Consider the following 27,143-nt stretch of genomic DNA (forward strand, 5'->3'; position numbering starts at 1 on the left):
CTTCAGCTCTCACTCCCTCCACTCATACTCTGTACCAGTGGCCTCCAAAGTGGAGACAGACAGTACACTGGGGTGCAGGGAGGACTTACTAGAATCTGTATCCCTAATTATTTTTACCTTTAAAAAGTACAGAATTAAACTTTGAATATCTGCATATAGATTGATAATAGTACATGAATAATATTTATCAATAAATTAGTGGAGGCAATTGTACAGTCAGAATTGCTTGGCAACCACTGCACGGCATTATCTCTGGTCTTGCTGTGTAAGACCTGCCATGCCCCAGCATGGGATGCTCCTACACACCTTAGTACCCACTGCTTCCTCTGCTGTGTCAGGGTGATATTAGCTGTGAGCATTAGCATATTCAGACATGTAGCCGAAAGAAGCTACAAGTTTGTCTTTCTCTCATGTAAACTCAGTCTGGAGGTAAGCAGCTCAGGGATGGTAGGGGAGCTCTAAACTCATCTGAGACCCAGACTCCTTGAACCCATGGTTTCTAGCTCATGGCCCAGGATGGCTGCTTGAGCTCCAGCCATAACATCAGCATTCCAACCAACAGAAAGAAAGGGTGAAGAGAGACATCCCCCCTACACACACATTAAGGATACCTCTGATTATTAGAGATAAAGAATGACATTTATTAATGATGAAGAGTTTGATCCACCAGAAGGATATCACAACTCCAAATTTCTTTGCACTCTATAAAATATCTACAAAATATGTGAAGCAAAAATTAACAGTATTAAGCAAGGGATAGATAAATTCACAATCATAGTGGGAGTCTGGAATATACCTTTTTTAATAGCCAATAGAGCATATCAGTAAGGATATAGAAGATGTGAAAAGTACAGTTAACAAATCTGATCTAACTGACACATACAGAATTTGTATCCTATAATGACAGGATTCTCATTCTTTTCAAATGCATGTGAAACATATATCTAAAAATGATCCTTGTAAGAAGTTGCCTATACCACTTTTTATATACCGTTTACCGGCCAGCAGTGAATCCTCCTTCTAGCAGGACAGGAGGCTGGCAAATGTTGTCTGTTCCAGGTGACTAAGTATCTAACTAAAATTGAGAGGTTCTATTCTAACAAATTCTAGGGGGACCAGCAGTCTCTGGTCCCTCCCCTTCCTCCTGTGCCCTGGTAGATCTCATCCTGTGAGTACTGCACAGTGGGTAAAAGCTTGAGCCCAGAAGCAGAGATTCTTTATTCAGCTCTGACTTTGTCATTTACTTGTTATGTGACTTTAGTTGAATTATTTAACCTTTCTAAACCTGATTATATTATGAAATGGGAATAACCCTATTTCATAGGGGTATTGGGAAGATGGACTGAAATCATGAGTGTAAAGCACTTAGTTCTGTGCCTGGCACGTAATAAGTGTTCCATAAATATTAGCTACATGGAGAGGTTAAATAACTTGCCCAAGGTCACACAGCCAGTAAAATGACAAAGCTAGCTTTCAGATCCAGTCATCTGCCTGCAGGCTGGTACGGACACTTCTTTGGGGCCTCTGCCACCCCCAGCACAGGGCTCCACACGTGGTGTTGGGGAAAGGAGCACTGAATGGTGGAGAATAGGAAACTCAACTACAGATTAGCCACGTGAGCTTAGAAAAGTCATTGTTAAATATGCATCTTAAATATGTAAAATTCCTCATTCTTTCTGCAGAAGATTGAATTAAGTGAGCCCAAAGGTTTCCCCTGACCCTGACATTTTGTGGTTCTATCTTCCCTACCACTAATGACTGAAATTTTACCATTAGAATGGTTTCTTTTCCTTAAGCCTTGTCTTCTGCCTGAAGTTCTTTTTAAAAAATACAATTTTCCTTTAGAGGGCAGGGCCCTGACTCTGTGGTTTGAGTGAGTGAATCAGGCCCCTTTGCCGCAAGTAGAGAGAAAGTTCTGGGGCAGAAGTCCAGTGGCCCTGCCTGGGAGGGGAGGGGTGCGCACAGGGAGAGAGACTGCAGACAGGAGTGGCCAGGCCCCACAAACTATGCCACTTGCTAAGGGCCTGCGGTGGCCCAGGAGACGCTGCACCTGCTCTCTTGTCAGGACTGACTGCATGACCGTGAAATCACTCCCGTTAGATCCCCTGGCCGACACCATCCATGGCCATTTCTTACAGGCTTTCTTTTTTTCTCCTTCTGTATTTATTCTACCACCCTACCTCGAAAACTAAATTGAAGAAAAATGAGTTTTGTCTTTTTTTAACGAGAAGACTAGCAGTCTTAAATTACCTTCTTCAAAGTCTGCAAATAGAAATCACAAATAAGTCAGCCACATTGTCTTTTCTCTCTTCCTCTCTTCCTGTCTCGGTGAGCCCATGAGCTTGAAATAAGAGGCAGAACAGTGGCTCAGAGGAAATAACTGGGGCGTGGCCAAGCACCAGCCCAGGAGGCAAGAACAGGATGAAAGGAAGGCCCAACTGGGGGTTGGAAATAATGGAGGAAGAGACGGAAATGCTAAATCCCCCTGGCCCAGCCCATGTGTCTTCTCTGCAGGCCCAGCAGCCATGGTCTATTATAAGACTGAACAGGATGACTGGCTGATCGTCTGCCTGAATAAGCATAAGCTGTGCCTCATTGCTTATGGTTCTGAAATAAAAGAGGTTCCCAAAATGGGGGTAATTTCTTAAAGACCAACTACTCTGTGAGTGTGGGTGTGCACGTTCCCAGGGGCAAATGTAGCTCAAGAAGGGGAAACTACAAAGGCTTCAGACTTTCTGAGGTTCAGACAGAGAAGCAAACAAGATTACTAGGCATAGTAGGCCCTCTCTGCCTTTATCACCACCGTTGATGTCATACTTCCCAGAGAGTCCATCAGTGGGCGTCAGGACAAGAGACAGCGTGGTGCTGGGGTAAAGACGGGAGTTTTAGGACTGGAGTCTGAGGCTGTCACCCCAGTTCTATGACATGTAATATAGCTAACATTGATTGAACAGTTACTACATGCCAAGGACTATGTTAAACACTTCACATAGATTATTTCATTTAATCTTCAAAACAACCCTATGATACATGTGTCATTATCCTCACTTACCGATGAGAATGCTGAGGGATGGGAGGTCACATAACTTGCCCAAAGTATCACACATCTTGTGACAGATCCGGGTGTGAACCTAGGGAGTCAGACTCCAGGCGCTCTTGTACTTCTTCCTGCCAAACCACCAGGCCTGTCTGGGCCTGCTTCCTCATCTGGAAAGTCAAGCTGCAGCAGCCAGGTCGGGTGGAATGGGTGATCACTGGGGCCCTTTCCAGCACAGGTGCTCTGCTCTGGGGTTCATGCCACACCTGTGTATTCAGAGTCCTGTTCAAATGATGCAGAGTGCAAGTTTCCTATGCAAAGTAGTGATGCTGAATGTGTGTGTGTGTGTGTGTGTGTGTGTGTGTGTGTGTGTGTGTGTGTAAGACAGGTAAACTTGTGTCCTGCAACCCTGATGAGACAGGAAAAGAGATTAAGAATACAGTAAGACGAGCACAAAGTCTGTGGGAGAATTGTAGGTTAGACCTTTGTCAAGAGGACAAAACTGACATCTAAAGTTCTGGAAGATTCTGCCCCACTTCACCTCTATTTGGTGTCCTTAGCAATTCCCAGATCTGTGCTCCATGCTACCCATGCATAGCCTCAAAGCCCCCGGCAGATAGGTTAATGAGCCCTTCGAAGGGAACCTTGCCAAGATGCTCTGGCTCTGGGAAGGACAAGGTGGTTCTTGGTGATTCCCTGGCCCAGCATATGTGTCTTCTCTGCAGGCCCAGCAGCCATGGCCCACTATAAGACTGAGCAGGACGACTGGCTGATCGTCTACTTGAAGTACTTACTCTTTGTCTTCAACTTCTTCTTCTGGGTGAGTGAATTCTGCACACACATCCTCTTCCCAGAACACTGAATGAGTCAAGCCACCTTTTTTTGTGTCACCACTTTGAGGTTGATATCTTCCAAATCAAAGATCAACAATCAACCATGGATGAACTCTTCCCACTCAGGAGTACCTTTGCTACTGAGAAGGAAGAGAAGAATTGGGTCTGCAGGTTGGCATGGAGTTCGTACCACCTGGCATCTGAATAGAGGCACAAACATAACAATAAGCTTTGTGTTCTAGCCCTACTGTACGAAGGGTCCAGTTCTTTCTTCCCCACTAACTTGTTGCACCAGTGCCTTTTGGAAAATGTGACTGCCTGAAATAATAACTTGTTTTCCACTGAAGTCCATTCGCCTTTCATGGTTAACATTCTCCAGGCCCAGGGCAGAGAAACAGAAGTCCTGGAGGCTCCGACTACTGCTGCCTGTGATGAAAATGATCACTATGGCGACTCCCCTCAGGAGCCTGTCTGGGTGAGGTCTTCCAGAGGGGTGTAGTCTGGCCACTTGAAGCAATCATCTGGGTAATTGGGAGCAGAATACCATCAGTTCCCAAAAATAGACACTGGAATGTATATATTTGTTACGACAGTCTCACTAAATTGAGAAGGCAGAAGGGCGACAAGAGTGCAGGCTTTGCAGGCAGCTGGACCCATGCTCTGCTGACTACTAATGGTGGAGCCTTGGGCAGGCGACTTAACTTCCAGGAATCTGTTTCCCCAGCTACAATTCAATGATAAATTCTAGCCTGTTGGGGTTGCCTTCAATAAGTGCAGTATTTTGAATATATTAGATGTCAAATGCCTAAAAATACCACCCGATCAACCCATGATAAGGCATAGCTGGGCTTCCTGCTAACATGGTAAGGGAGAAGACACTTGATAGAGTCTTAGAAGCATCTCAGAAAGGCAAATGCAAAGGTGGGGGACATGTCTGAGTTTTCTGGGTCTTTCCTACAGGGGCTTGCTTAAGATTGGAAAAGACCACGACGTGAGAGTTTAGGGTGGGTAGACATGGCAAGGCAAGAGTTCTGAAGAGTCTTGGAAAATAGACCAGTCATTAGATGCTATCTATTAAAAAGTTGTGCAGTCTGCTATTTGTTTAAATGTTTGCAAATTTCCTGAAAGGAATAATAAAATAATTTGTCACTTTTACCTTCCTGGGCAAGAGTTTCCTGCAATACTGAAGTCGTGACGATGAAGATGGTGCAGTAATAAAGCTGTGTTGATATGGATAGGAAACTGTGTGGTAGAGATGATTTCCATTCTGAGGGACAAATCCAATAGGGTGATAAGGATTCTTGCTAAGTCAGCATTTCTTTTTAAGAATAACTATTTATTTCCTGATTATAAAAGTCTTATGTATCCACTACAGATAATCTCTAAAATATTAAAAGTATCATAAAATGAAAATTATTTTTATCTCACTATGTTCATTTCAAAGTGCCATAAACTGGATGGCTTTAAACAACAAAAATTTATTCCCTCACAGTCTGGAGGCTAAAAGTGAAAAATCAAGGTGTCACAGGGCCAAGCTCCCTATGAGACTTGGGTAGAATCTTTCCTTGCCTCGTCCCAGCTTCTGGTTGTGGCTGGCGATTCTTGGCACTCCTTGGCTTGTGGCTGCATCGCTACAGTCTCCAAGGCCTCTGTCATCACACACTGTTGTCCCTGTGTGTCTCTGTCTTCACATGACATTTTCTTCTTACAAGGACACCAGTCATGTTGGATTAGGACCCACCCTAATGACCTCATCTTAACTTGATTACATCTGTGAATATCGTATTTCCAAATAAGGCCACATTCTCAGGTACCAAGGGTAAGGATTTCAACATATCTTTTGGGGGACCCAGTCCAACCCAAACCACTGGCCACCACAGGAACAGCCACTGTTGACATTCCCTCTAGACTTTGCTTTGATCAGGGCAGGAGATGGTGGTGACTTGCACTGTGGGAGTGTCAATGGGGATCCAAGTATTTGCAGAGAGTGAAGGGATTTAAAAGGTGAAATTGTCGAGATTGAGTCCTTAACCTAAAAAGGCATCTGGGACATGTGGATGGTGGATGGTAGAGCTCTTCATTGTAAACAAGAGACCAAGGTTCAACCTCAGTCTCCAATAGCGCTGGCTTTAAGCCTTTTGGGATCATGTCCCATGTAAGATATACGTGGAAGCATAAGAAATAGTTATGTGGAACGCTGTTCACCAAAGTAAGTTTACCCTTATGTTGCGTGATGCGCTCAGATTTTTCTTTTATTTTGATTATTTCCTTCTTTTTGTTTTTAGTGCAGTTTACAACCCACTAAACTTACATCACAACCCCAATGGGTCACATTCCAAAGTTTGAAAAATTCAGAGTCGTCTTCACCTCCACCTGAACGAGGTCAGACTTCAGGTGGCAGTCCTTCCCCACCACCCTGTCCCTCACTCCCACCTCCTCCCCGGCCTCCACCACCTAGAATTTCAGTTAAGCTGGTGTTGATTGGATGATCCTACAGCGCAGGGAAGGAGCCAAAAATGCTGACACTTTCTTGCTTCCTTTGCAACCGTAAAAGAAAATGTGGTCCAGGGTTTCCTCTGTGGCCACCCAGGAGATGTGTTTCTTTCCCCTCCCTTTTCTTCTGTGGCTCCCTACGGCTCCCATCGCCCCTGCAATGGTGTTCTCTAACTTATTATTTTATTCAGCTGCTTGGCTGTGTTAATAATCAAAACTTTTCTAGCCTCTCAGGCGTTCTGCCAGGCTATGGGGAGCACGGAGGAAGCAGCTGCTCCCTTGCCTGGAGAGGCTGCCTCTGCTCCAGAAGCTGTGTCCCGCCCTTGAGCATTAGCTGAGGCCTTGGTATTTTCTCAGGGACCAGGGATACATGGGGCTAAGACAGGTAGCAGAGAAGACAGAGGACTCGAGCCCCAGCAGGGCAGTGAGATGACTTGAGAGCATCACTTCGGGAGTCAGGGAGGCCGTGGGAGGGAAACACCTTCTGCCAAGGCTCAAAGCCCTTCTCTTGGTACATCGACATCCCACCGAATGTGGCCACTGCCCACTTTCCAGGCTTGCCATCTAAGAAAGAACAGGTGGTGGCTTTTCTGCTACACCGCTCCTTGAGATGCTGAATGGCCTGGGACCATCCCCCCACCCCCCCGCCACCGTGGTCTTCTGCCCCTCTGTGCTGTCAGGATCTGCTGGGAGACAGAGTCACAGTTGAGGGGGATGTGCACTTGGTCTGCACAGCGCCATGGCAGATGAGACAAGTCAGGACGAAGCCTAGGGTAACCCCTTCTAGCTGCTCTTCTGTAGCTCAGGACTCTAGGCCTGCTGTAGCCCAGACACCACTGACTTGCTTCCCAGGCCAAGCAGCTTCGTTGTGGGTCAGCAGCCCAGTTGGTTAAATGGGCACTAAACTGAGCATTAGGATTCTTAATTTCTGCTCTCCACACTTCCTTTGGCCTTCTTGTGTGACTGTGGAAAAGTCACTTCTCTCCAGGCCTTGGTTTCTCCATCCAGAATATAAAAGAGGTTGAAATCAATCAGTCCCTCCCTCCCTCCCTCCCTCCCTCCCTTCCTTCTTTCCTTCCTTCCTTCCATCCATGTGTAGCCCTCTGCTAGGGATATTAAGATGAATGAGATTTAATCAAGAGGCTAAAAGAGGAGGCACACAAGGTATCCAATAAAATAAATAGACTATGAGTGTAATTATAGAAACATGTGCAAGACATGGAGTTGGTACAGAGGACAGAATGATTTGCTGGGAGATGGGGCGGGGACAGCTCCAAGGAAGGTTTCCTCTGGGCTCTGAGCTGGGTTTGGAAGATGGACAGATGATCACATGTTCCCTCCCAGCTCCACCCTTCAGTAAGACTCATGAGATTTTGCTCTTGTTATAGGGGTACATGGGATTGGGGAAGACAGCAGAGGAGGTAGTGTTCTGATTTTAAAGGCAGAGAGCCAAAAACAAGGATGCCTTAAAGTGGAAAATAGCCCTTAGCATGACAAGCCTATCCTTTGAAGATTCCATAAACCAAGGCAGCAGGAGCATGGGCAGAGCCAGAGAGAAATACATGCCTGGCGCTCAGAGAAGGTCGTTCATGAGGAGGGTGAGCAGCAGCACCTGATGCATGCTTTTGTGTGCCCTCCTGGAGAGCTCGGCAGCTCGGGCGTGGGACTGGGGTGCCTGCCTGCATGTGGGCATAGGGCTCAGCCATGCTGTATCAGGACTGCAGTCCAGGGTTCCAGCTGACTCTTCTGATGTGGGAATGGGAAACCATTCTTTCAGAGAAGTTGAGTCTTGTTCAGACCTGGTCTCCCAGTCCTCTCCCTGAGCCCCCATGCTGTGTTTGCTCCCCAAATTAGACCAATTCACTTCTCCTTCATAGCAGAAGTCACCCTGGTGATTACTAAGTCAGGTCTTTCAACCCAGTGTCCTACAAGTGATCCTGGGGCAGGGGCAGTGGCAGTGTCAGGCATGGGCCCCATGATGGCCCAAGAGCCTGGCATCATCATAGCAGGTGCACAGTGGGTATTGGTTGAAAGAAGGAATGAGAGTAACCAAGTATCAGTCTGACCTTAAGATACCTAGGGTGCAACCCCAGCCTTTCCAGGAGCCTCTTCTTAAGGACCCAGAGAAAAAGCCCATTCCTCTCTGGGACTGCTGGGACTTTGTAGACTGCCCCTTTAAAAATCAAAACAGCCATCAAGCAGGAAAGAGAAACACTAGCTGTTGCCCTAGGAGCTCAGCAGACAGAGGCAGGTAGGGGAGCAGGTGCCATTTCCACAGCCCTCTGCAGAGCCCCATCCACTGAGTCCCACACTCACTGGGGTGGCTCCCGGGTGCCAGGCCGTGTGCTGGGCTGTGTTCTGAGGGGAGTGAGGGGCCCCCTGCCCCAAGTGCCGAGGGCTGCTGTGAAGTGAGCAGCACGGCAGGCTTGCAGAAGAGGGATGAACTCACCTGCCCAGGACAGTCAGAGCAGGTGCCACACTCAAAATCTCAAAATGGGCGTTAGAGGGTGTGTAGGAGTTCAATGGAAGAGGAAGGGCAGAGAGAACAATGTGTGAAAGGTGGCAGGAATAAGAGGCTCCCTGAGGCCCACAGAGGCTGCCTTGCTTATCCAAATCCACACAGCCAGTAAGCAGAGGGGCTTGGACTCAGACACCAAGCCACGTCCCAGAGTTCACCCTGCTTACCACTCTGCTAATAGTGCCTGAGTTATTAGGTAACCACACTGTTTTCAAGAAAAAGCAACTACTTAGTTCAAAGTGATTAAAACCCAGGAAAAAAAAAAATACAAAAATTAGCCAGGCGTAGTGGCGTGCCCCTGTAATCCTAGCTACTCAGGAGGCTGAGGCAGGAGAATCGCTTGAACCTGGGAGGCAGAAGTTGCAGTGAGCCGAGATCGCGCCATTGCACTCCAGCCTGGGTGACCGAGGAAGACTTCGCCCCAAAAAAAAAAAAAAAACCCAGGTATGGGGGAAAGAAAATACCAGAAGATGATGCCAAAAAGTCAGGTTAAGGCCAGACAGTAAGAGCCCCAAGGCCATGTGAAAGAGTTTTTGGGCTTGGTGCCCTGGGCGTGGGAGCTGGTGGGGACTTCTGAGCCGGGGGTGCCTTGGGGGATCAGCCTGTGGGTGGAGCAGGAGTCAGGAGCCGGCAGCTGACTGTGGTGGGGAACCAAGTTGGGCAGTGTGGCGGGGAGATGGAGACAGGTTTGAGGGCAGAAGGGAATTGGCACATGGTTGTCGTTGAGAGAAGGAGGAACCTATAGTGACCCTGCGGTGTCTGGGGTTGGTGGGTGATGGCACCACGGATAAGACTGAGCAGGGAGGAGGAGCACAGATGATGAGTGTGGCTCCCATGGGTGAGCCCCTAAGGCTTTTCAGTCCAGCGTGGGGCTTGGCACGTAGCAGGTAGCCAGTAAACACAAAGTCTGCTATCACCCTGTGCACTTCCCGTCACCCTGTGCATTTCCCGCGTCCTGAGCCATGGGCCCCTCCTCACTGAGGGTGGAGAACTCCCCCGCCCAGAGGATCCTTCCTTATTGGGATTCAAGTGGTCCTGGCTCCTGCCCCATGCCTTTCCTTCCCTCATTGTGGAAGCCCTATGGTAGCGAGACACAAAGAAAAACGCCTACAATTACTTTTATACCCTCTGCCTGCTTTCCTCCAGGTCTGCTGCCTTATTTCTCTCAGCCCTCAGGCATGTGCAGCCACTCAGGTTAATGCTTCACCCCATCATGTTTCTTTCCTATGAATGGAAAGTTCCTAAAATTACACAGCAGGGGTGGCCTGCTCCGCCCCTCCTGGCCGGCTTGCATCCTCATTGCCTGGCTTCACCCTCTGCAGGGCTTGCCGGCTAGTCAGCCACAGGCTATGGCTTTGAAAAATGTAGTTATCGCCTAGGCATGGTAGCTCACGCCTGTAATCCCAACACTTTGGGAGGCCGAGGTCTCCTTTGGATCACCTGAGGTCAGGAGTTCAAGACCAACATGACTGACTTGGTGAAACCCTGTTTCTACTAAAAATACAAATTAGCCAGGTGTGGTGGTACATGCCTGTAATCCCAGCTACTCAGAAGGCTGAGGTGGGAGAATTGCTTGAACCTGGGAAGTAGAGGTTGCAGTGAGCCGAGATCACACCACTGTACTCCAGGCTGGGCGACAGAGCGATAAAAAAAAAAAAAAAAAAGGAAAATGTAGTTATTACCCTCACGGAATACCACACCAGTTTCTGTAAAGAGCCAAATACTGTTGAATCAACTGTATGCCAGTGGTTGTTGAATAGTTCAGTGGTGTCAGATCTTTCCCCACCCCATCAGTCCCTCTTGCTGCCTCTTCTGCTGCTCTCTGCTGACTTAGGCAGTCTCCGGGTGGCTTGAGTGACAGCCATGAGCCACTGGTTCAGAACCATCTTGCCGGAGGTTCTTTGGCAGAAGCTTGACCTCCGGTACTAAGAGGGACCTCAGATGTGGAAGGGACCTCAGAGATGTTCCCATCCAGTGCCCCCAGTTTACAGATGAAGAAACTGAGGCTTAGAGGGGCTGCGTGTGGTTAGTCAGGCGCACAGTCAGAACTAGAACCCAGGCTGCCGCTGACTTCTGTCCTCCCGTGACCCCCTCTGGTGACCCATCCAACAGTGAGCAGTGTTCATTTTCCTGTCCAGAGAAAAGCTTGTTTTCTAAAGAGATGACCATGTCCCAAGCAGGTCTTCCAAAGGAATGAAACCTTCTCATTCCTTACAGCTAAGCCTAAGGACTGGGAGGGGGTGGAGGCCCTCAAAACATTAGATCCATGGGGAAAAGTAATCAAAGGGGTTCTTAGTAGTTATAGGTTGGGAACCACTGGTCTAATACATCCCTTATTTAGGAGATGAAGAAGCTGAGGTCCAGAGAGGTTAAGGGACTGTGTTGAGGTCACACCGCTAGTTATGCAAAGTTGGGACCCTCACCCAAGCCTTCCAGGCATGCTGAAGGGGGCAAAAAGAATTCCATGCAGGATATTTGGCTGCAAACCCTCACTGTACACAATTTTGTTGACCCAAATTCAGGAAATCCCTCACTGGTCATGGAGGTTGTGTGAGCCACAGATAACCTATGCCCACAGAGAATTTTAAAACCTATTCTAGGATTTCACTGAAGCTAAGATATCATCAGTGGTAAGATACACTATTGTTTTTTTGTACCACTAAGAAAAACTGCCAAGTATAATTATAAAATACCATCAGTCATAAGATACATCCCAATTTTAGAGATGTTAAAATGTGAGAGAAAAATGTGTGCATCATGGAATTGAAGAAAGCTGCGTGATAGCCACTCCCATTCTGTTTGCCGTAGCCCAGATGGTGTCCTTCCGCCTGGCTCTTCCACCTGGTGGAGGTGCCAGTGGAGATAAAATGGCACTTTGAAGAAATAGTATCTGTTTAAAATGGAGAAGTAGAGGAGCAGGCCCAGCCCCGTCTGTGGGATCTGGCTACAGAGTCGTGGATTTGCTCTCTCAGGAGACGTGGGTTTGAATCTCTGGGTTCTGAAACTCTAATGGTGTCATCTTGGGCACATTCTTATTCTCTTCAAGCCTCAATTATCTCATCTGCACAATGCAGAATATGTGCCCTGCCACCCTGCCGCATGCCCACAGAACTGTTGCAAAGCTCAGAAGAGAAAATGGTAGATTTGTGTTTGTTAGATCCACAAATGTCTGTGAATGCCCAGAAGGAGAACTGGGAAATGACAGGGCAGGTTGTATGGAGTCTTCCTGGGGCAGATGGGGAGCTCCTCTCGGCAACAAGGCTCAGGGGGCATGGACGCGGCCCAGGGCACTTCTCTAGCTTTGACCACACCCAGGACCCCTTGAGGAAGCATTCCTCACCCATTAGAGGAAAGAGACCCATCCTTAAATGGGGGCAGGGAGACTAGCCGGCAGAAGTCCACCTTCCCAGGAGCAGATGGCAGAGACAGTCAGAGATCCCAGGGGTTCTGTCCCCAAATCCTGGGCAAACACCCTGGTACTCCCCACCTGGCACGCTGAAGATGCTGTGCATGTGTTCATACACACACATTATGCCCTGCTGGGTCCAACAGTCACAGAAAGCGTAACTCGGCTTCATTGCAAATAGAATCAGCCAAGCCGAGCCATGCCTGCTATATTTCCCAACTCCAGTTGCTAAGGAGGCATTCCCCTATCTGCAAGTCAGGAGGGTCCTATCCCTCCCCTCTTCTCAGGACCAAAGGAGAATCAGACAGTTAGCAAAAAAGTTTCTCCTCCTGCAGTCCCAGGCGGCTCCAGCCTGTCAAGCACCCTGACTCTTCAATCATGGAGGCAGCGTGACTGAGTGGGCAGGCCCTGGGCTCTGAGTTCTTATCCTGCCTCTGCCCCTACCCCTGCCCCCAACTAGAGGCAGGACCTCGGGCAATGTACCTTTCCTCCATGGGTCTCAGTTTCTTCCTATGTATAGTAGGGATAAAAAGCCCAGCTGTGCTTCCCAAATGGGCAAACATAAGGATTAAACAAGGGGCGGTGCTTCAACAAGCCCCACCGGGGAAGTGTGGACAGAGGGAAGGAGTGCTTTGAGGGGAGAGGAACCAAGGGTGGCAGGAGTTGGGGAGGTGAAAAGCTGGGGAGGCAGAGGGACTCAGATACGTTGGTCATCGCTGAAACTGCAGTCCTCTCCCCCGGCCTCATACGCAATAGGCCACCACGGTAAACAGCACCGAATTCACAGTCGGACCTGGATTCAAAACCTGGCTCTGCAGGTTGCTTACCTTGGACAAGTCTCCTAACCTCTCTCAGCCTCGATTTCCTCATCTATAAAATTGGATAACCATACCATTCTCGCCTCCTTTGGAGGAATGAATGAGCCAGTGCAAAAGAAGTGCCTGGCGCCCTGTGGGCATTGAATAAATGGCAGCTGCTGAGGCCCCCACCACCCCCTGCTCTAACCCAGTGGTCTCCTGCAGGTCGGGGGAGCAGCCGTCCTGGCTGTGGGCATCTGGACCCTGGTGGAGAAGAGTGGCTACCTCAGCGTCCTGGCCTCCAGCACCTTTGCCGCCTCCGCCTACATCCTCATCTTTGCGGGCGCACTTGTCATGGTGACCGGCTTCCTGGGCTTCGGTGCCATCCTCCGGGAGCAGAAGGGCTGCCTCTCCACGGTCAGTGCCCACCCCGTGCTTGGCAGGGGGGGGAGCCCTGCACCACCCAGTCAGGTTTCCAGCAAGCGAGAAGGGCCCCAGCCCTGGAGTGGGAGGGGCTGAGGCTGTGGGAGAGCCAGAGAGGGGGTGGCCGTTCCTGGGTCTGGTGTTTGCCACCGTCTCCAGGTTCTTAGGACCCAAGCAAGCGGGGCCGTCTCAGTAGCTGCCGTGGCAGCTCCTTCTCCACATCTCCATCTCTGTCTCCTTCTCCCACTCCCCACCTGCCTCGTCCTCCATTTCTTCTTCTCCTCTTCTTCCTGCTCCTCTCCTCCTTCCCCTGCTCTCTACCCTTCCCCTCATCCTTATCCTTTCTCCTTCTCATTCTCTTTCTCCTACTCCTTCCCCTTCTCCCCTTCCTCTCCCTCCTCCCTCCTCTCCCTCCTCCCCTTCCTCCTTCTAGGTTTCATTATGGCAGTTTTCAAAGATATACAGAAATAAAGAGTGTTTTTCATGAAGCTCTGTCTGCCCTTCACCCAAAGTTCAGCAATTACCATCTCGTAGCTGATCTTGGTTCCATCCACTCTGTCACCTGCATCCTGCCCACTTCCTGACCCCAGGGTGGTTCTGAAACAGTCCCAGACAGCATGTCATCTGTTAGTGTTCCAGTGTGTACCTCTAAAACTTAAGGACCGTCTTCTAGAAAACGTGATAACATTACCATTATGACACTTTAAAACAGTTAACAGTCATTCCTTAATATCATGAAATAACCAGGCAGCTTCACATCTTCCCAATTGAACCATAAGCTCTTGTTGTGTTTACGTTTGAGTTAGAATCTAAATTAGGCTCGTGTGTTAAAACTGGTTGCTTATCTCCTAAGTCTCCTAAAGCGAAGGCCCCCAGAGTTTGGGTTTTGAGCTATTTTGTCCACCAGGTGGGACATGTGTGCTGAGAGCCAGTCACGCCACCACCCACCCCCACATGGGGCCTACCATGAGGATTTCCAGCAGGGCGATGCAGGTCGGTCAGCTGAGGTCCCTGAGAGCCACGTAGCCCATCCCAGGTCTGACCAACGTAGCTGGATGAAGGCACGTGACATGACTGACTAAAACCAGGCATGTAGGGTGTCTAGGGATATTCCCTCTGGGTGGCACTGACTGGCCATGAGGTTTACGGGGATCAGTGCGGTTGGGCCCAGAGAGAGAACCCCCCTCCTCTGCAGTGTCAGCAAGCCTGTTTGTGTCCTGTCTGCCTCTGCACCCCTCAGCAAGCAGGGCCTTCAGCCTGGCCTCAGGCTTCAGGCTGGGCCTCTGGACCTCAGGCCTGGAGGTCTGCCCATGAGCAGGCTGCTGAGCCGCGTGCTCTCCCCTGCCTCCTTCCTTCCGTTAGGTCATCTAGTTTAGAGAGGACAGGACTCACCTCTGGACAGCTCAAGAAGGAATGCAGAAGCCCCCACCGAGCGCCTTCCTTCTGACCCAGAGCCATCTGTCCTGGTTCTGTAGAGCCACTAAAGGCCAGTGCTCCTCTGCAGCACTGGGAAACAGGCCCTGGATTCCTCCCTGAGCCCAATTAGAACAGAAATGGCCACTATTCACTAGAGCCACCTCCCTGTATCCTCACTACAGCAACCTACAAAGTCCCGGTAATCTGAACTCTGTGCCGAGCAAGTGCTGTGCTCAACACTCACGCACATCAACTCACTCAGTCCTCGCCCTGCCCGGAGGAGCAGCAACTCTTACTCTGTGTATGGACGGGGAAGAAACTGAGAGCAGAGGCAGGTGAAGCGGTTTGCCAGAGTCACCTGGCAGTTGTGTTCTTTTAGGTGATGGTCAGTCAGGTGTGGCCACAAGAGGGGGCACAGGAGAGGCACAGGACAACAGAGTTTACCAGATTCATAGGTCCTAGACCAAGCCTGTCCAACACGTAGCCCACGGGCCGCCTGCAGCCCTCGACAGCTTTGAATGCGGCCCAATACAAATCCGTAAACTTTCTCAAAACATGAGACTTTTTTGTGATTTTATTTTTCTCAGCTCATCAGCCCTCCTTAGTGTGTTTTATGTGTGGACCAGGGAAGCCAAAAGATCAGACTCGCTGTCCTAGACAGATTCGCTGCACACTCCACCAGAAGTGGGATGGGGGGGCCACATGGGTGGAGAACTAGGGCTCCCCAAGCAGGCAGGGAACAGAGAGTGAGTGACACCCTTTCACTGGGGGTCAGGATGGCACCATCAGAAAAGGCAGGAGGGGATTCCATTGGTGCATTTGAATATCACTAGATCACAGTCAGGGGAGGGTAGCAAGGGGAACTTGTAGCAGGGCCAGCCCTATCACACTGGTGTACCTGCTCGCCCCAGCAGGTGCGCACAGCCCGCATGTAGGGATGTGGAGGCAGAAGAAATGCAAAGTTTTAAAATGCATGATACACACTGCTGGTGAGCGGCATGTGGTCTGCCTCCAAGCCCACGCTGTCACCCACCTCACTCTTCTGCATCCAAAGAAGTCATATTCACTCCCATTTTCCAGATGACGAAACTGGGCTGAGATGTGGAGCAAGTAATGCCTGGAGCTGGACTGTGCATTACAATCTCTTGGAATCACCTCTAAGAGTCTGCTTCCCTGGGGAGGACAAGCCTGATGGGAGGCAGAGGGACCAGAGGCCAAGGGGGAGGATGTGTGCAGGGCACACCCTGCCCTCTATCTCTGGAGAGGTCTTCATGGAGCAGTGGCTTTCAGAGATCTGGTTGGTAACAAAGCAGGGCTCCTTGCAGCACCTAGCCCAGAACCCTAGGGCAAGATACGGGGGCATGGTGGGGGGACCCTAGAAGCCTCAGGCATCTCAGTGCCTCCTTGCTCCCATTATAGTCAGGAAAGAACAGCACACCTGGGTCAGAGCATATTCAGTTTAGAAGGGACCTTGAAGGTCACAGAGTCCAGTGCTCCCTCCAAAGGTTACAGGCTGAAAGACAGTGTCTGGGTGAGTATGTGGGTCACACAGGCATTAGTGGGAGACACTCAGAATTATTGGAGTTTTTGGAGAATAGTGTAATCATAGGAGCTCTTCTCCTTGGCCATCTCAAAGGCCAGAAGGGAAGCCTAAGCTTTAGCACCTGACCACGCTGTGCGCTCCAAGCCACTGATCACAGCCTCCCGTTCCACACTTCCTCTCACAGCATCCGTTCGTGAGATCTGTCCAGACATCCAGGCTGATCCATGAAGAATGAATGTCTTCAGCCTCTGCATCTCAACCTGGCTGTCACTTAGTCTAGACGGCCTGCCCAGAGGGAACCAAGCCCTGTGCCTGGGCCATGCAGGAGAGATGTGGAGAGTCAGTGAAGGTCAGGGCCTTGTGCTTGCCCGAAGGCCTGCTGGGCACCTCTTGCCCTACCCTTCTGCACTTCAGGGAGTCAACAAAGTGAGCCTTATCCCTCTGGGGCTCGAGGCAGGGAGGGGCACAGCAGCTGTTGGACAGGCTGGTGCAAGATTCCCTGCTTCTTCTCAGCTCCACTTTACCCTCTTCTGTAGAGACTTGTCTGCGTTCACTCCCATCCCACACAGTACTGGCGATCTCTCTGGTCCAAGTCACTAAACAGACACATCAGAGAGGCAACAGCTTGAAACTGAGGTCAGAAAAAAGTGTGCATGCACACACACACACGCATATGCATGCACACATGCACTCAGCCACCAATGCAGGACTGTGGAGACAGGCATCTCTGCCAGGGCACTAGCAAACAGCAAACTCCGTGGCCTAGAAGGCTTTCTTTGCTTTGTCTACTCCTCTGAAAGAACCAGTGACAGAACTGGCCCAAGGACAGAGCAAGAGGTAAAGCTGGGGATCCTGAGTAATTCACATCCTGGCCCAACAGCCCCTGAAACATCGAGCACTTGATTGTTTAAACCAAGAAGCTGGCTGTACAAGCTTTCTTGGGCTAACACAAGTAGGAATTTTAAAACCCAGGCTCCTGTTTAGAGTCAAGTGGTGTGGTTAAGGCAGTGTAAAAGTGCTCCATGGCTCTCAGCAATTCCTTTCTGGTTTCATTTCATTTTGTCCCCTCCACGTCTAACTTCCATTTGAAATCTTGAATCGGCTGACAGGTGAGGGAAGCTCCAAAGGAGAAGGGCAGCGAGTCTATCACTAGACAAAGTGGTCCCTGAGGAGGAGAGGGAAAGATGAAAGACCAGGCATCTGAATGACATGCGTCTACCTTGGATCGGGAGGAGTGTGGGAGAAGTTCCCAAGGAATGACCCAGAGGGAGACCATCCAGCTTCCACACAGGCACGAAGTCTGTCCTGTCACAGCCCTTTCTCCTTGCTCACCTGCAGCCCCTCAAGGTCACTTTCCCAAGAAGGAAGTGGCTGTCGGGGACAGAAATAGCACATCTCTGCTGGTGCTGAAATGATGATCAGCTTGGCACCGGAAATCTGCCGAGCAGGAACAGGAGTGGGGCTTAAATTATTCACACCAGATCTTTTTTAGCAAAGACTGCATGAGAGAGATCATTCAGGCCGTCTGAGCCTAGGGCCAAAGACCAGGACAGAGGCCACCTAGATCAGAAGAGAGGGATATTTTTAGAGTTTTGAATGGAGGCTCTGAAAACTTCTATATTTTAAGCCAAATGAAGATCATGGTGGATGATTCAAACTAAACTGGGTCTTTTTGTTTGTTTGTTTGTTTGTTTTTTTTTTTTTGAGACGGAGTCTCGCTCTGTCGCCCAGGCTGGAGTGCAGTGGCTGGATCTCAGCTCACTGCAAGCTGCGCCTCCCGGGTTTACGCCATTCTCCTGCCTCAGCCTCCCGAGTAGCTGGGACTACAGGCGCCCGCCACCTCGCCCGGCTAATTTTTTTTATTTTTTAGTAGAGATGGGGTTTCACCGGGTTAGCCAGGATGGTCTCGATCTCCTGACCTCGTGATCCGCCCGTCTCGGCCTCCCAAAGTGCTGGGATTACAGGCTTGAGCCACCACGCCCGGCCTAAACTGGGTCTTCATTGGGCGTTCTTTTCTGTGTGGGGGGTGAATTAAAAAGTAAGAAGTTCTAAAAACCAATTTCTGAAAACAAGGGGATCCAGAATTGCCACACCTCCATCAAATAGGCCAAGACTTGGTCAACCAGGGCACTAAAGTCCACAATCAAAGCTGAAAATATATGGGCTTGGGTTCAAAAGCTGGTTTCCGTGTACCTTGCCCAGCTTGCTCTGGGACCTCGGGTAAGTCACTCAGCTTCTGCCTGCCTCCTTGTGTTGCCATTTTATACAGGATGATGTGTGAGGTTAATGAAGAAGTATTTTCAGGTCTTAGGAAGTGAATCACCACATTATAAAAAGACGGTAAAAATGTGGCTCTAATGAACATCCGCATCACTATTGCCATCACCATGACCAAGCTCCCTTAAGAAGGAACCTAAATAAATAAGAGTTATTCTGAGGGCCATGGCTCCCAGGGCCCTGCAGCCTGAGCTGGGCCACATCCTCTGAAGTAGCTGGTGCTGATGGGAAGTTCAGGGTAAGGAGAGCCTGGGTCCCCATGCCTGGGAACTGGACTGTGTCCTCCCTGGCTCGTTTCTTATCTACATGTGCTGTTATGTTGCTCCACCAACCACACAGCTCCAGGGTGGGCCTTGCCTCATCTGTTTGGTGGCTCTTTAACCTTTGAGTCAGCTGACCCCACCATGCTCCAAAGGGACCATTCTATAGCCAGGGCTTGGGGAACCCCAACCCCTCTCCAGTATGAGCCTTTCCTCATCCAGCGTGGCTTATGCAGTGCAGGCAGGGGAATGGACCAGGTGGCCTCAGAACCCTGAAGGATCCTTGAGAAGCAGGATGCAAACATCCCCAAGAGCTGGCCGCTCAAGAGACCCATAGGATCTATGTTGACATCCACACTTCTCGGGGTACAGCTGGTGTATCTGATCACCACAGTCCAGGAGCATTGTCTCGAAGGGGTGGTTCTACGGCCAATTAACTTCCACCACCACCTCCCTCCAGTTTTCTGCAATGGATGCTCCATATTGCATGGATGGGACTGCCTAATTCATCAACAGCAACAAGCATTTCCAGCACATTCCTGGCAAGTCCTGCTCTGCTGGGCCCAAGGCAGGCTGAGAAGGGGAGGAAGGAAAAAGGGACCCTGGCTTAGTTCTAGGCTTAGAGTCTAGTGAGGAGCACGAGGTGCCTGTATTAAAAGGCAAAGGACCATGCAGGCAGTTTAAATTTGTATTGGATTTGGCCAGAGGCTCTGACCTGTCTGGGCTTTCCCTAACTTCCAGGCTGCCCTGTTCCATGGAGCCTGGTGTCTCCTCGTTCTTGGGAGCCTTCCCTTTCCACCCATAGCCAGTCCCGTCCTAGAATTAATTACCACTGCTAGGGACACATCACCAGCCCTGTCCTGGGGTCCCTGCCACTGCTTTTTGTCCTACCCTTGCTCCTTCCTTGCACAGGTGCCTTCAGGCTGTACTATCTCTCCCACAGCCTGCAAGAAGACAGCCAATGGGAAAGTCTGGGTCCTTCCAGGGCACTGGGAGGAAGTAGCAATTGGTCACTTTCCTCATGCCTGAATCCACTGAACACCAGCATCCTCTGAGTTCCCTGCGCCGTGTCTGCCTATAGGGGGACTGGCCCTCATCGCCCCAGCCAGCTGGCCAGGCCCTAATGCCCAATCTGGGGGGCCACTGTCACTCAGCCTGTTCAGAGTGGGCTCTCAGTCGTCCCAGCTTGAATCCTAGTAAATGCCTGTCTTTGGCCTGGAGTTCTGGAACTGTGTTCTCCTTCCATGACCCTCACCACCCCCTGGAACACACACAGTGTGATCTCCTTAGACCCCCAACATTTGGGCTGGAACATTGAAGGACCTCAGCCACATTTTCTTGATGTGCCTCTGGAAGACTTGCTGCCTCCCCGAGACCCAGTTTTGTCCCTCCCTGCCTCTTCCAGCATGCCCTTACTCCGTCCACCGGTTTTCTGCACCCTAGCTCTGGCCCCATCTTCTGCTCCCAGAACCACATGTCAGTATCACACATTGGCCAGAGCACATTCTTGAGCCCTCACTGTAGAGCCGCTTCCAGGTGGAATGGCTGAATCCCAACCTTTGGCGTGGTTGCAGCTGCACGACCCAGGCGTTGAGCCCTGGGCTGGGGCCAGGAGGGGTAGAGGTTACCTCCATCTTTCTAACAGCGACCCTTGGTTATAGGAATGGCTGAAGGCTCCCAAATCTACATCCTCTCTTTTCTGCACAAATGGGCCTGGCAGCTGCACCTCTGAGCCGACTGCAGTTAATGGTTAATTGCCAGAAAATAATTCACCCTGAGGCCGTTGCCACTGAAAAAGCTGGCTTCACTTTTCCTGTTTGGCAGGTGGTTCTGAGCTCCCTGACCCTCCCTCCGGCTTCCTCTGTAATCCTCTCACACACACAGCCAGCTGGGAGCCTCGGGCTGGGCTCTCCTCCCTGCAGCTTAACCTTGGCAGCGTCTTGGGTTTTCTTTGGCTGTTGCTGCACTGTTCTGAGAATAGGCTAGTACCTCCCTCTCATCCCAACCTGCCTGGACTGCCTTGACTGGATGTGGCGTGGCAGGAAGCTTCACAAACCCCGGCTATCTCTAAGTACGCAGAATGGCTGGAGACACAGATGAGGAATGCTTCAGTGAAGCTCCCTTCTTTGTGGTAGAATCAATCCAATGGAGAAATTTTGAAATTCCAGTTTTATAAAGTTCTTCAAACTTACCTCAAAGATGGCACCAGCTGATGCTGAGCTGCCCTGTCTCTTATGCACCAGTGAATCTGCCCCAACATCTCTATCTGGGGCTCAGCTTGCCCCAGGCAATGTAAGTCCAGCCCTCAATTTCTGGCAGGGCATGGTGGCTCATGCCTGTAATCCCAGCACTCTGGGAGGCCAAGCTGGGAGGATTGCTTGAGGCCAGGAGTTTGTGACCAGCCTGGGAAATATGGTGAGATACCATCTCTACAAATAAATAAATACATAAATTTAATTAGCCAGGCATGGTGGTATGCACCTGTAGTCCCAACTACTTAGGAGGCTGAGGTGGGAGGATCACTTGAACCCAGGAGTTCGAGGCTGCAGTGAGCCATGATTGTACCACTGTACTCCAGCCAGGGTGGCAGAGCAAGACCCTATCTCAAAAAAATAAAATAAAAAGGACTCAATTTCTAATTACTCACCTTAACGTCACAGTGAAATATTTCTGCATATTTCCTGCAAGGCCTTGTATTAAAAAAACAAAACAAACAAACAAAAAGAAAACATTGGTTTGGTTCAGAGAGTGCTGTGCTTCACTTTGGATCTATAGTTTTAGAAAATACCCAGTTTTGCTTCTAGTTTAAACTGTTACATTAAAGAATTAATTGGAAATAAAATCACTTTGCTATATGGGGAAAGATGAGTGTTTGGATCCCATTCTGTGCTGAACACACTGCTCTCGTTTGGCATATTTTGAGATGGGATCGTTCTTATTGAGGGCTCTGGGGCAGATGCTACAGGAGCTTTCTCTGGAATTCTCGTTACCTGTTTCCATTAGACCATAGGTGGTCACTTTTGGAAGGACCGGCAGCCCTGGATCTGCAGGGGCAGACCAGTCACAGAAACCAGAGTGGAGCTGGAGGTCAGTGGGGTAGGTTCAGGTCGTACCAAGGGCACAGGGACCACGAAGGCAGAACCAGGTAAAGATCAGAGCCAGGAGGGCAAGCAGGGATCAGCGCGTACACAGTCCCAGGGAGCGAGACAAGCAGGGAGGCCCCAGAGTCAGGGAGGCTGAGAAACAAGGATGCTAACAGTGAGCCCATGGCTCAGAAACCTCTGGCTCAGGGAGGGCTTCGTGGAGGCTGTGCCTGAGCTGAGAGTGTTGGTGGCTGAGCAGCCAATAAATAGAACACAGATGGGGTCGGGGCAGGGAATTCTGGGCAGGAGGAACAGCGAGAGCAAAAGGCGCAGAGGCTGGAGGCTTCGCTGTGTACGGCTCTGTGTGCACGCACAGGAGTGTTTCTCAGGTTTGTACAACAGTGACTAGCTTCTGAGGTGAGAGCGGGCTGGGTTGAATAAAGTGAAGGGCGGAGGGGGCAGAGACAGGCATTAGAATCCATGGCCATGAACCCAGGATGAGCCAAGGGGTTGAGGAGCAGGTGAAAGCTGCTCTTGTGCCATTCTTGGCAAAAGGGAAGGCCAGCTGCCCGGGGCGGGGCAGGGGACCTGGATTATCTCTTGCCTGCCCCACTGGTGCAGGGAGGGCTTCCCTGGGCTTCCCTCTATTCTCTCCATCTTCACCTACTCATTCCTCACCTCTCCTGACACTCTGTCCCTTGTGGAGCACTGACACCCCTGTGTTCACCTGAACCATACCTGCCCTAAAGTGCTGAATCCACCCTAAGTGAGCCCAGGGAGCTCATCCGTCCATCCCTCCCCCGTTTAGTGGGGACAGTACCATGCAGCAGGTCAGAGCACAGGTTCTGCAGCTGGAACTCCTGGGTTCTGTTCCTCGCTCACCATGTACTTGCTAAGTGACCTCCAGCAAGCTACTTAGCGTCTCCAAGCTCCTGTCCTCATCTGTAAAGTGAGGCTGATGCTCGTGCCCACGTGGCAATGTGATGAGCAATGCTTAGTACTCATCTCCAAGGGTGGACAGGAGATGCCATGCAATGTGCTTATAAGAGGGGGCTGGCACCTGGGAGAGCTTGTACACGTGGGCTGTTACTGTTACATGTGGGTGGGAACCATGTGCCAGGCTAGGCTTGGTGCTCCAGGGCTGTGCAGATGAGTAAGGCACTGCCTCTGCCAAGGAAGGGTTATTTTTTTCTTTTGCTGGAAGGGATGCCTGTCTATTGCTCCCACTACAGAAAACCTGCCTGCCCTCTGCTCCTCTACTAAGTTTTGAGAAGCAAGGCCAGCCTGCCCTGAGTTGGGGTATTGCCTCCTAAGCCATGGGCCAGTGCTTCTGGGGGCTCCCTGCAGAGAATTCTGGGCTTTATTGGTGGAGCGGGGGCCCTCCCTGGCCCAGTGAGCTAGAAAAAGCAGGACACCATGAGGTCCAGTGAATTCTAACTACATGGAAAGATGGGCTGAGAATTTCTTATTACTGACTTTTGTATAATAATTCGAAAAGCAATACCAAAGCCAACTTAAAGAAGGCTAAAGGTGTTTCCAGAACCTTCTTGATGCTTCCTAGAGTCAACCCCTAACACAAACCTTATGGCGTCCGTCACACCCCTCCCCAGCTCACTGAGGCAAATGGAGGAATCCATGGCTGCTTCAGAAAACAGATGATCCCCAAGGAAACATTGAGAGCGCTTGGGTTGTACCTGGCCTCATGGAATTCCCTCGTGGAATTCCAGCCCCCGGGGTCCCATGGGGATGTGAGCTGAAGCAATATGGACTTCCCTGATCGTTTTGTCAAGGCGAGCAGCCTCGTACCGCAGAGGCGCCCTCCCAGGCGGGTATAGTGCTGCACATGCTTCTGTCCATGTTCCGTTTCCAGCTCCTTGGGAGCTAGGTAACATTCCTTGGATCTTATTTTTCTGGCTCCCACAGTGCATTGGGACACATAAGCGCATAAAGTCCCAGCATCAGCCTGAGAACCTGAAGGTAAATGTGTGACCCAGGGTTTTGCCACCTCGGCACTGCTGGCATTTTGGGCCAGATAATTTTTCACTGCAGGAGACTGCCCTGCACCCGGTGGGATGCTTAGCGTCTGGGCCTCGATCCTCTAGATATTCCTTTTGCCAAATACCCACTGGGTGCAAAATTGTGCCAGGTTGAGAACCACTGGTGTAAATTTAACTAAGGTAACTGTGTATGCTACTCTCAGATCAGAAAAAGATTAAGCTACTGCCCCCAGCACGGGGCTGGTATGCTCCAGCCAGTTTCTGCTGTCTCAGAGGTATACTTTATTAGAAAAGGTATACTTTATTAGAAAGCGCACTCCTGCATCTTAATCAGGGGATGTCTGCTAAGTGTGTGTCTAGACCTAGCACCATACCGGGCACTGTGGAGGAGCCAGAAGCAACCTCAGATGTGGTCCCTGTTTCTCCGAAGCTCACGGTCATTCTAGGGGACAGAGTGGTAACACCTGAAGCAAAAGCAGTGCTACAGAACAATGGGTAAAGCTGTGTCACTCATCCAGTGATGACCTACACTGAGGAACCACATGGCAGGCAGGGGAGGGACACAGAGGTGAAGCCCAGTCCAGCTGAGGAGAGACAGGCAAAGCAGAGAGTGCAAGTGTCAGGAGACAGCAGATGATGCGCTGCAAGCATTCAGAGGCCGGGGAGTGGCAGTTGCTCCCGCCCATGGATGGCCTGGTGGAGCCATGACTGAGCCGAGCCAGGTGTGGAAGGAGAGGTAGGCGCCAGCATTCAGCAGGGGGACAGGCAGGGCAAAGGCCCGAAGGCTGGACACTTGGCCTGTGTGCAGCAACACCAGGAACACTTTTCAGCTTCGCACACAGAGCCAGTGTGTGCCGCAGGGGCCCTCAGATGATCCCGCTGGACCCAGGGAGTTAGGAAGGCTGGGTAAGGTGCAGGATGGAGGGGCAGAGGTGACGGGTCTGTCAGAGCCCATGACCTCACCCGGCTGAAGCCCTAGCTGATGAGGGACCCTTTGCCTGCTCCTGGGCCTGGTGGACCACACACCTGGTGGGTCACACCTGCAGCCTCCTTGCTATGGAAGCTGCTGCCTGGAGCCAGTGCCTGTGCCCACCAGCACCCGGCCTCAGTCCCCTCCCAGGCACCTTTACACACTGGAGCTTGAGAAGGCTCTCCCCACACACCACTGCCCCTGCCAAGCGCTCTCCCCTCCTCCTGGAGGAGGTCACTCCAGCAGGTCAGATAGCCTGTTTGACGCCTCTGAACCAGCCTGTGCAGGGGTAGGATGTACTAATTTAGCCAGACACTAAACCAAGGGGTGAGGTTCGGTATCTCTATCTCCCCATCCTCCCTGTTCGCCACCCTGTCTTCAACAGGAACTGGGGCAGTGGCTTCTCCTGAGAAGCGGCATGACACTGCCAGCTATCCAGGAGTATCCTGTGGGCGTGACTCACAGCCCACAGTGGCGATGGGGAGAAGGAAGGTGGAAAGATGCCAGCATGTGGCTCTCCTAGCTGCCAGCAGCCTGGGTGCTCCTGTCAGTTAGGGACCCTCCATCACCTCTTCCTCCCATGTCCCGGAGGTCTCTGGGAGCGACTGGCATCAGTGCCTTCAGGTCCTGTGCAGCGGGAGGGAGACGGCCTCAGCACCATAGCTGGAGATGGTGGAGGGAAGTTTGGAGCAGGCAGGAAGGGCACGCATGTCAGAGAGGAGCCGCAGGGCCCTGCAGCGTATGGCAGGGGAGAGCCCCTGAGTCAAGGAGGCTCAGAAACAAGGATGCCTCACCCTGGGTAGGGTGAGGGTGAATGTGTAGCCATGCTCTGTCTGATGGACTGGGCGGCTCCCTGGAGGACCACACTCTGGCATGGGCTGGCTGCACCTGCCACTGGCTGACAAGGACCACACCCCTCATGCTGTGGGACCTGGAGCTCGGGAGGGCAGGAGGGAGGTCAGATCACTGGAAAGTACATTTCCCCTCTCATTGGGTCCTTGTTGGCCCTAAAGTTTGCGTCCTACACGAGGGGACCAAAGAAGGCTGAAATCCGGCCCACGCAACTCTTCCTGACCCACGTTTTTCTAATTTGCACCAAAGTGCTAGCAGCCGCAGCCATCCAGCTAGAGCCAGCCTGTGGTGGAGCCTGAACCCAACCCAAGTTCACTGACTTTCCCCTAGCCTTCCTCAGTGTTTGGGCCCTACTTCTCAGAGGCTCCTCAAGCAGGAGGACCATCCACAGACCCTCTCTTCAGCCTCCTGCCGCAGCTTACCCTGTATCCCACTCAGTACGACATGTAGACCCAGGCCTGGGCCTGAGGCCCTCTTCATCCACACTCCTCCCCAGGGAGTGGAAAGGCCATAGGGTGGAGGGAATGTGTCCTTGTGGAATCTGCAACTCCCTCCCACCACTTCCTGACCTCCTCCTAGGGACCCAGGAGTGTGAATCCTCTGTCCAGACAACCTGCACGCAGCATCTGCAAGCATGTCCTGAGGCTGACTAGAGCCCTGGCATGTGTGCCTCTAGCCTGCACCACACCCAGCCCTCCCCACACCCCCTGCCAAGGGGCATCTGACCCTGGGTGAGGGGCAGACAGAACTGGAGGTTGTTCCTGGTGCAGTGAAGAGCCTGGGGTAGGAAAGGAAGGGGCAGGGACCTTGCATTTGTGCTCTTGGCCTCAGGCCCCACAAATGATGGGGCTGGTCCTGACGCTGTTATTCTGAAACTGGAAACTCTCCCTGTGTCCCTGATATTGGGAGACTATAGGACACAGTAAGATTGCAATGAGGAGGTGGGTAACACACTTCATCTGAAAGGAAGCCCTGCTCTTGGACCACAGTTCTTCCCTGTGAAAAGAAATGGCCCCTCTCCTATATTCCTTAATCCCTGCCCATGCCAGGCTCCCTGCTGAGTGGTGCCGGAGATGGTTGGGCGAGTCCCATGGGCCCATGGATTAGCATTGCCTCTGAAATGCCCTGTCTGTCCTGGGCATCCCCCACCACCACCCACCACCGTATACCTCCTGCTCACACTCCTTTCCCTGCTGGCTGAAGCCTGGAGTCTCAGTCTCACCCACAGGCTGGGCCTT

The 27,143-nt window shown here is 51.1% G+C and overlaps 1 protein-coding gene across 2 annotated transcripts in view; it reads left to right on the forward strand.

Moving 5' to 3' along the window:
- Positions 1-27,143, forward strand: part of TSPAN11 (tetraspanin 11) — a 70,171-nt gene that overhangs the window by 23,377 nt on the left and 19,651 nt on the right. For both annotated transcript variants that reach the window (XM_023208923.1, XM_023208922.1), the window contains exons 2-3: positions 3,763-3,857; positions 13,310-13,501. In XM_023208923.1, coding sequence (XP_023064691.1) covers positions 3,774-3,857; positions 13,310-13,501 — 276 coding nt within the window. In that variant the 5' untranslated portion in view covers positions 3,763-3,773. The remainder of the gene's footprint in view (positions 1-3,762; positions 3,858-13,309; positions 13,502-27,143) is intronic.

Source organism: Piliocolobus tephrosceles, chromosome 10 (assembly GCF_002776525.5).
Source record: "Piliocolobus tephrosceles isolate RC106 chromosome 10, ASM277652v3, whole genome shotgun sequence".
Lineage (NCBI taxonomy): Eukaryota > Metazoa > Chordata > Mammalia > Primates > Cercopithecidae > Piliocolobus > Piliocolobus tephrosceles.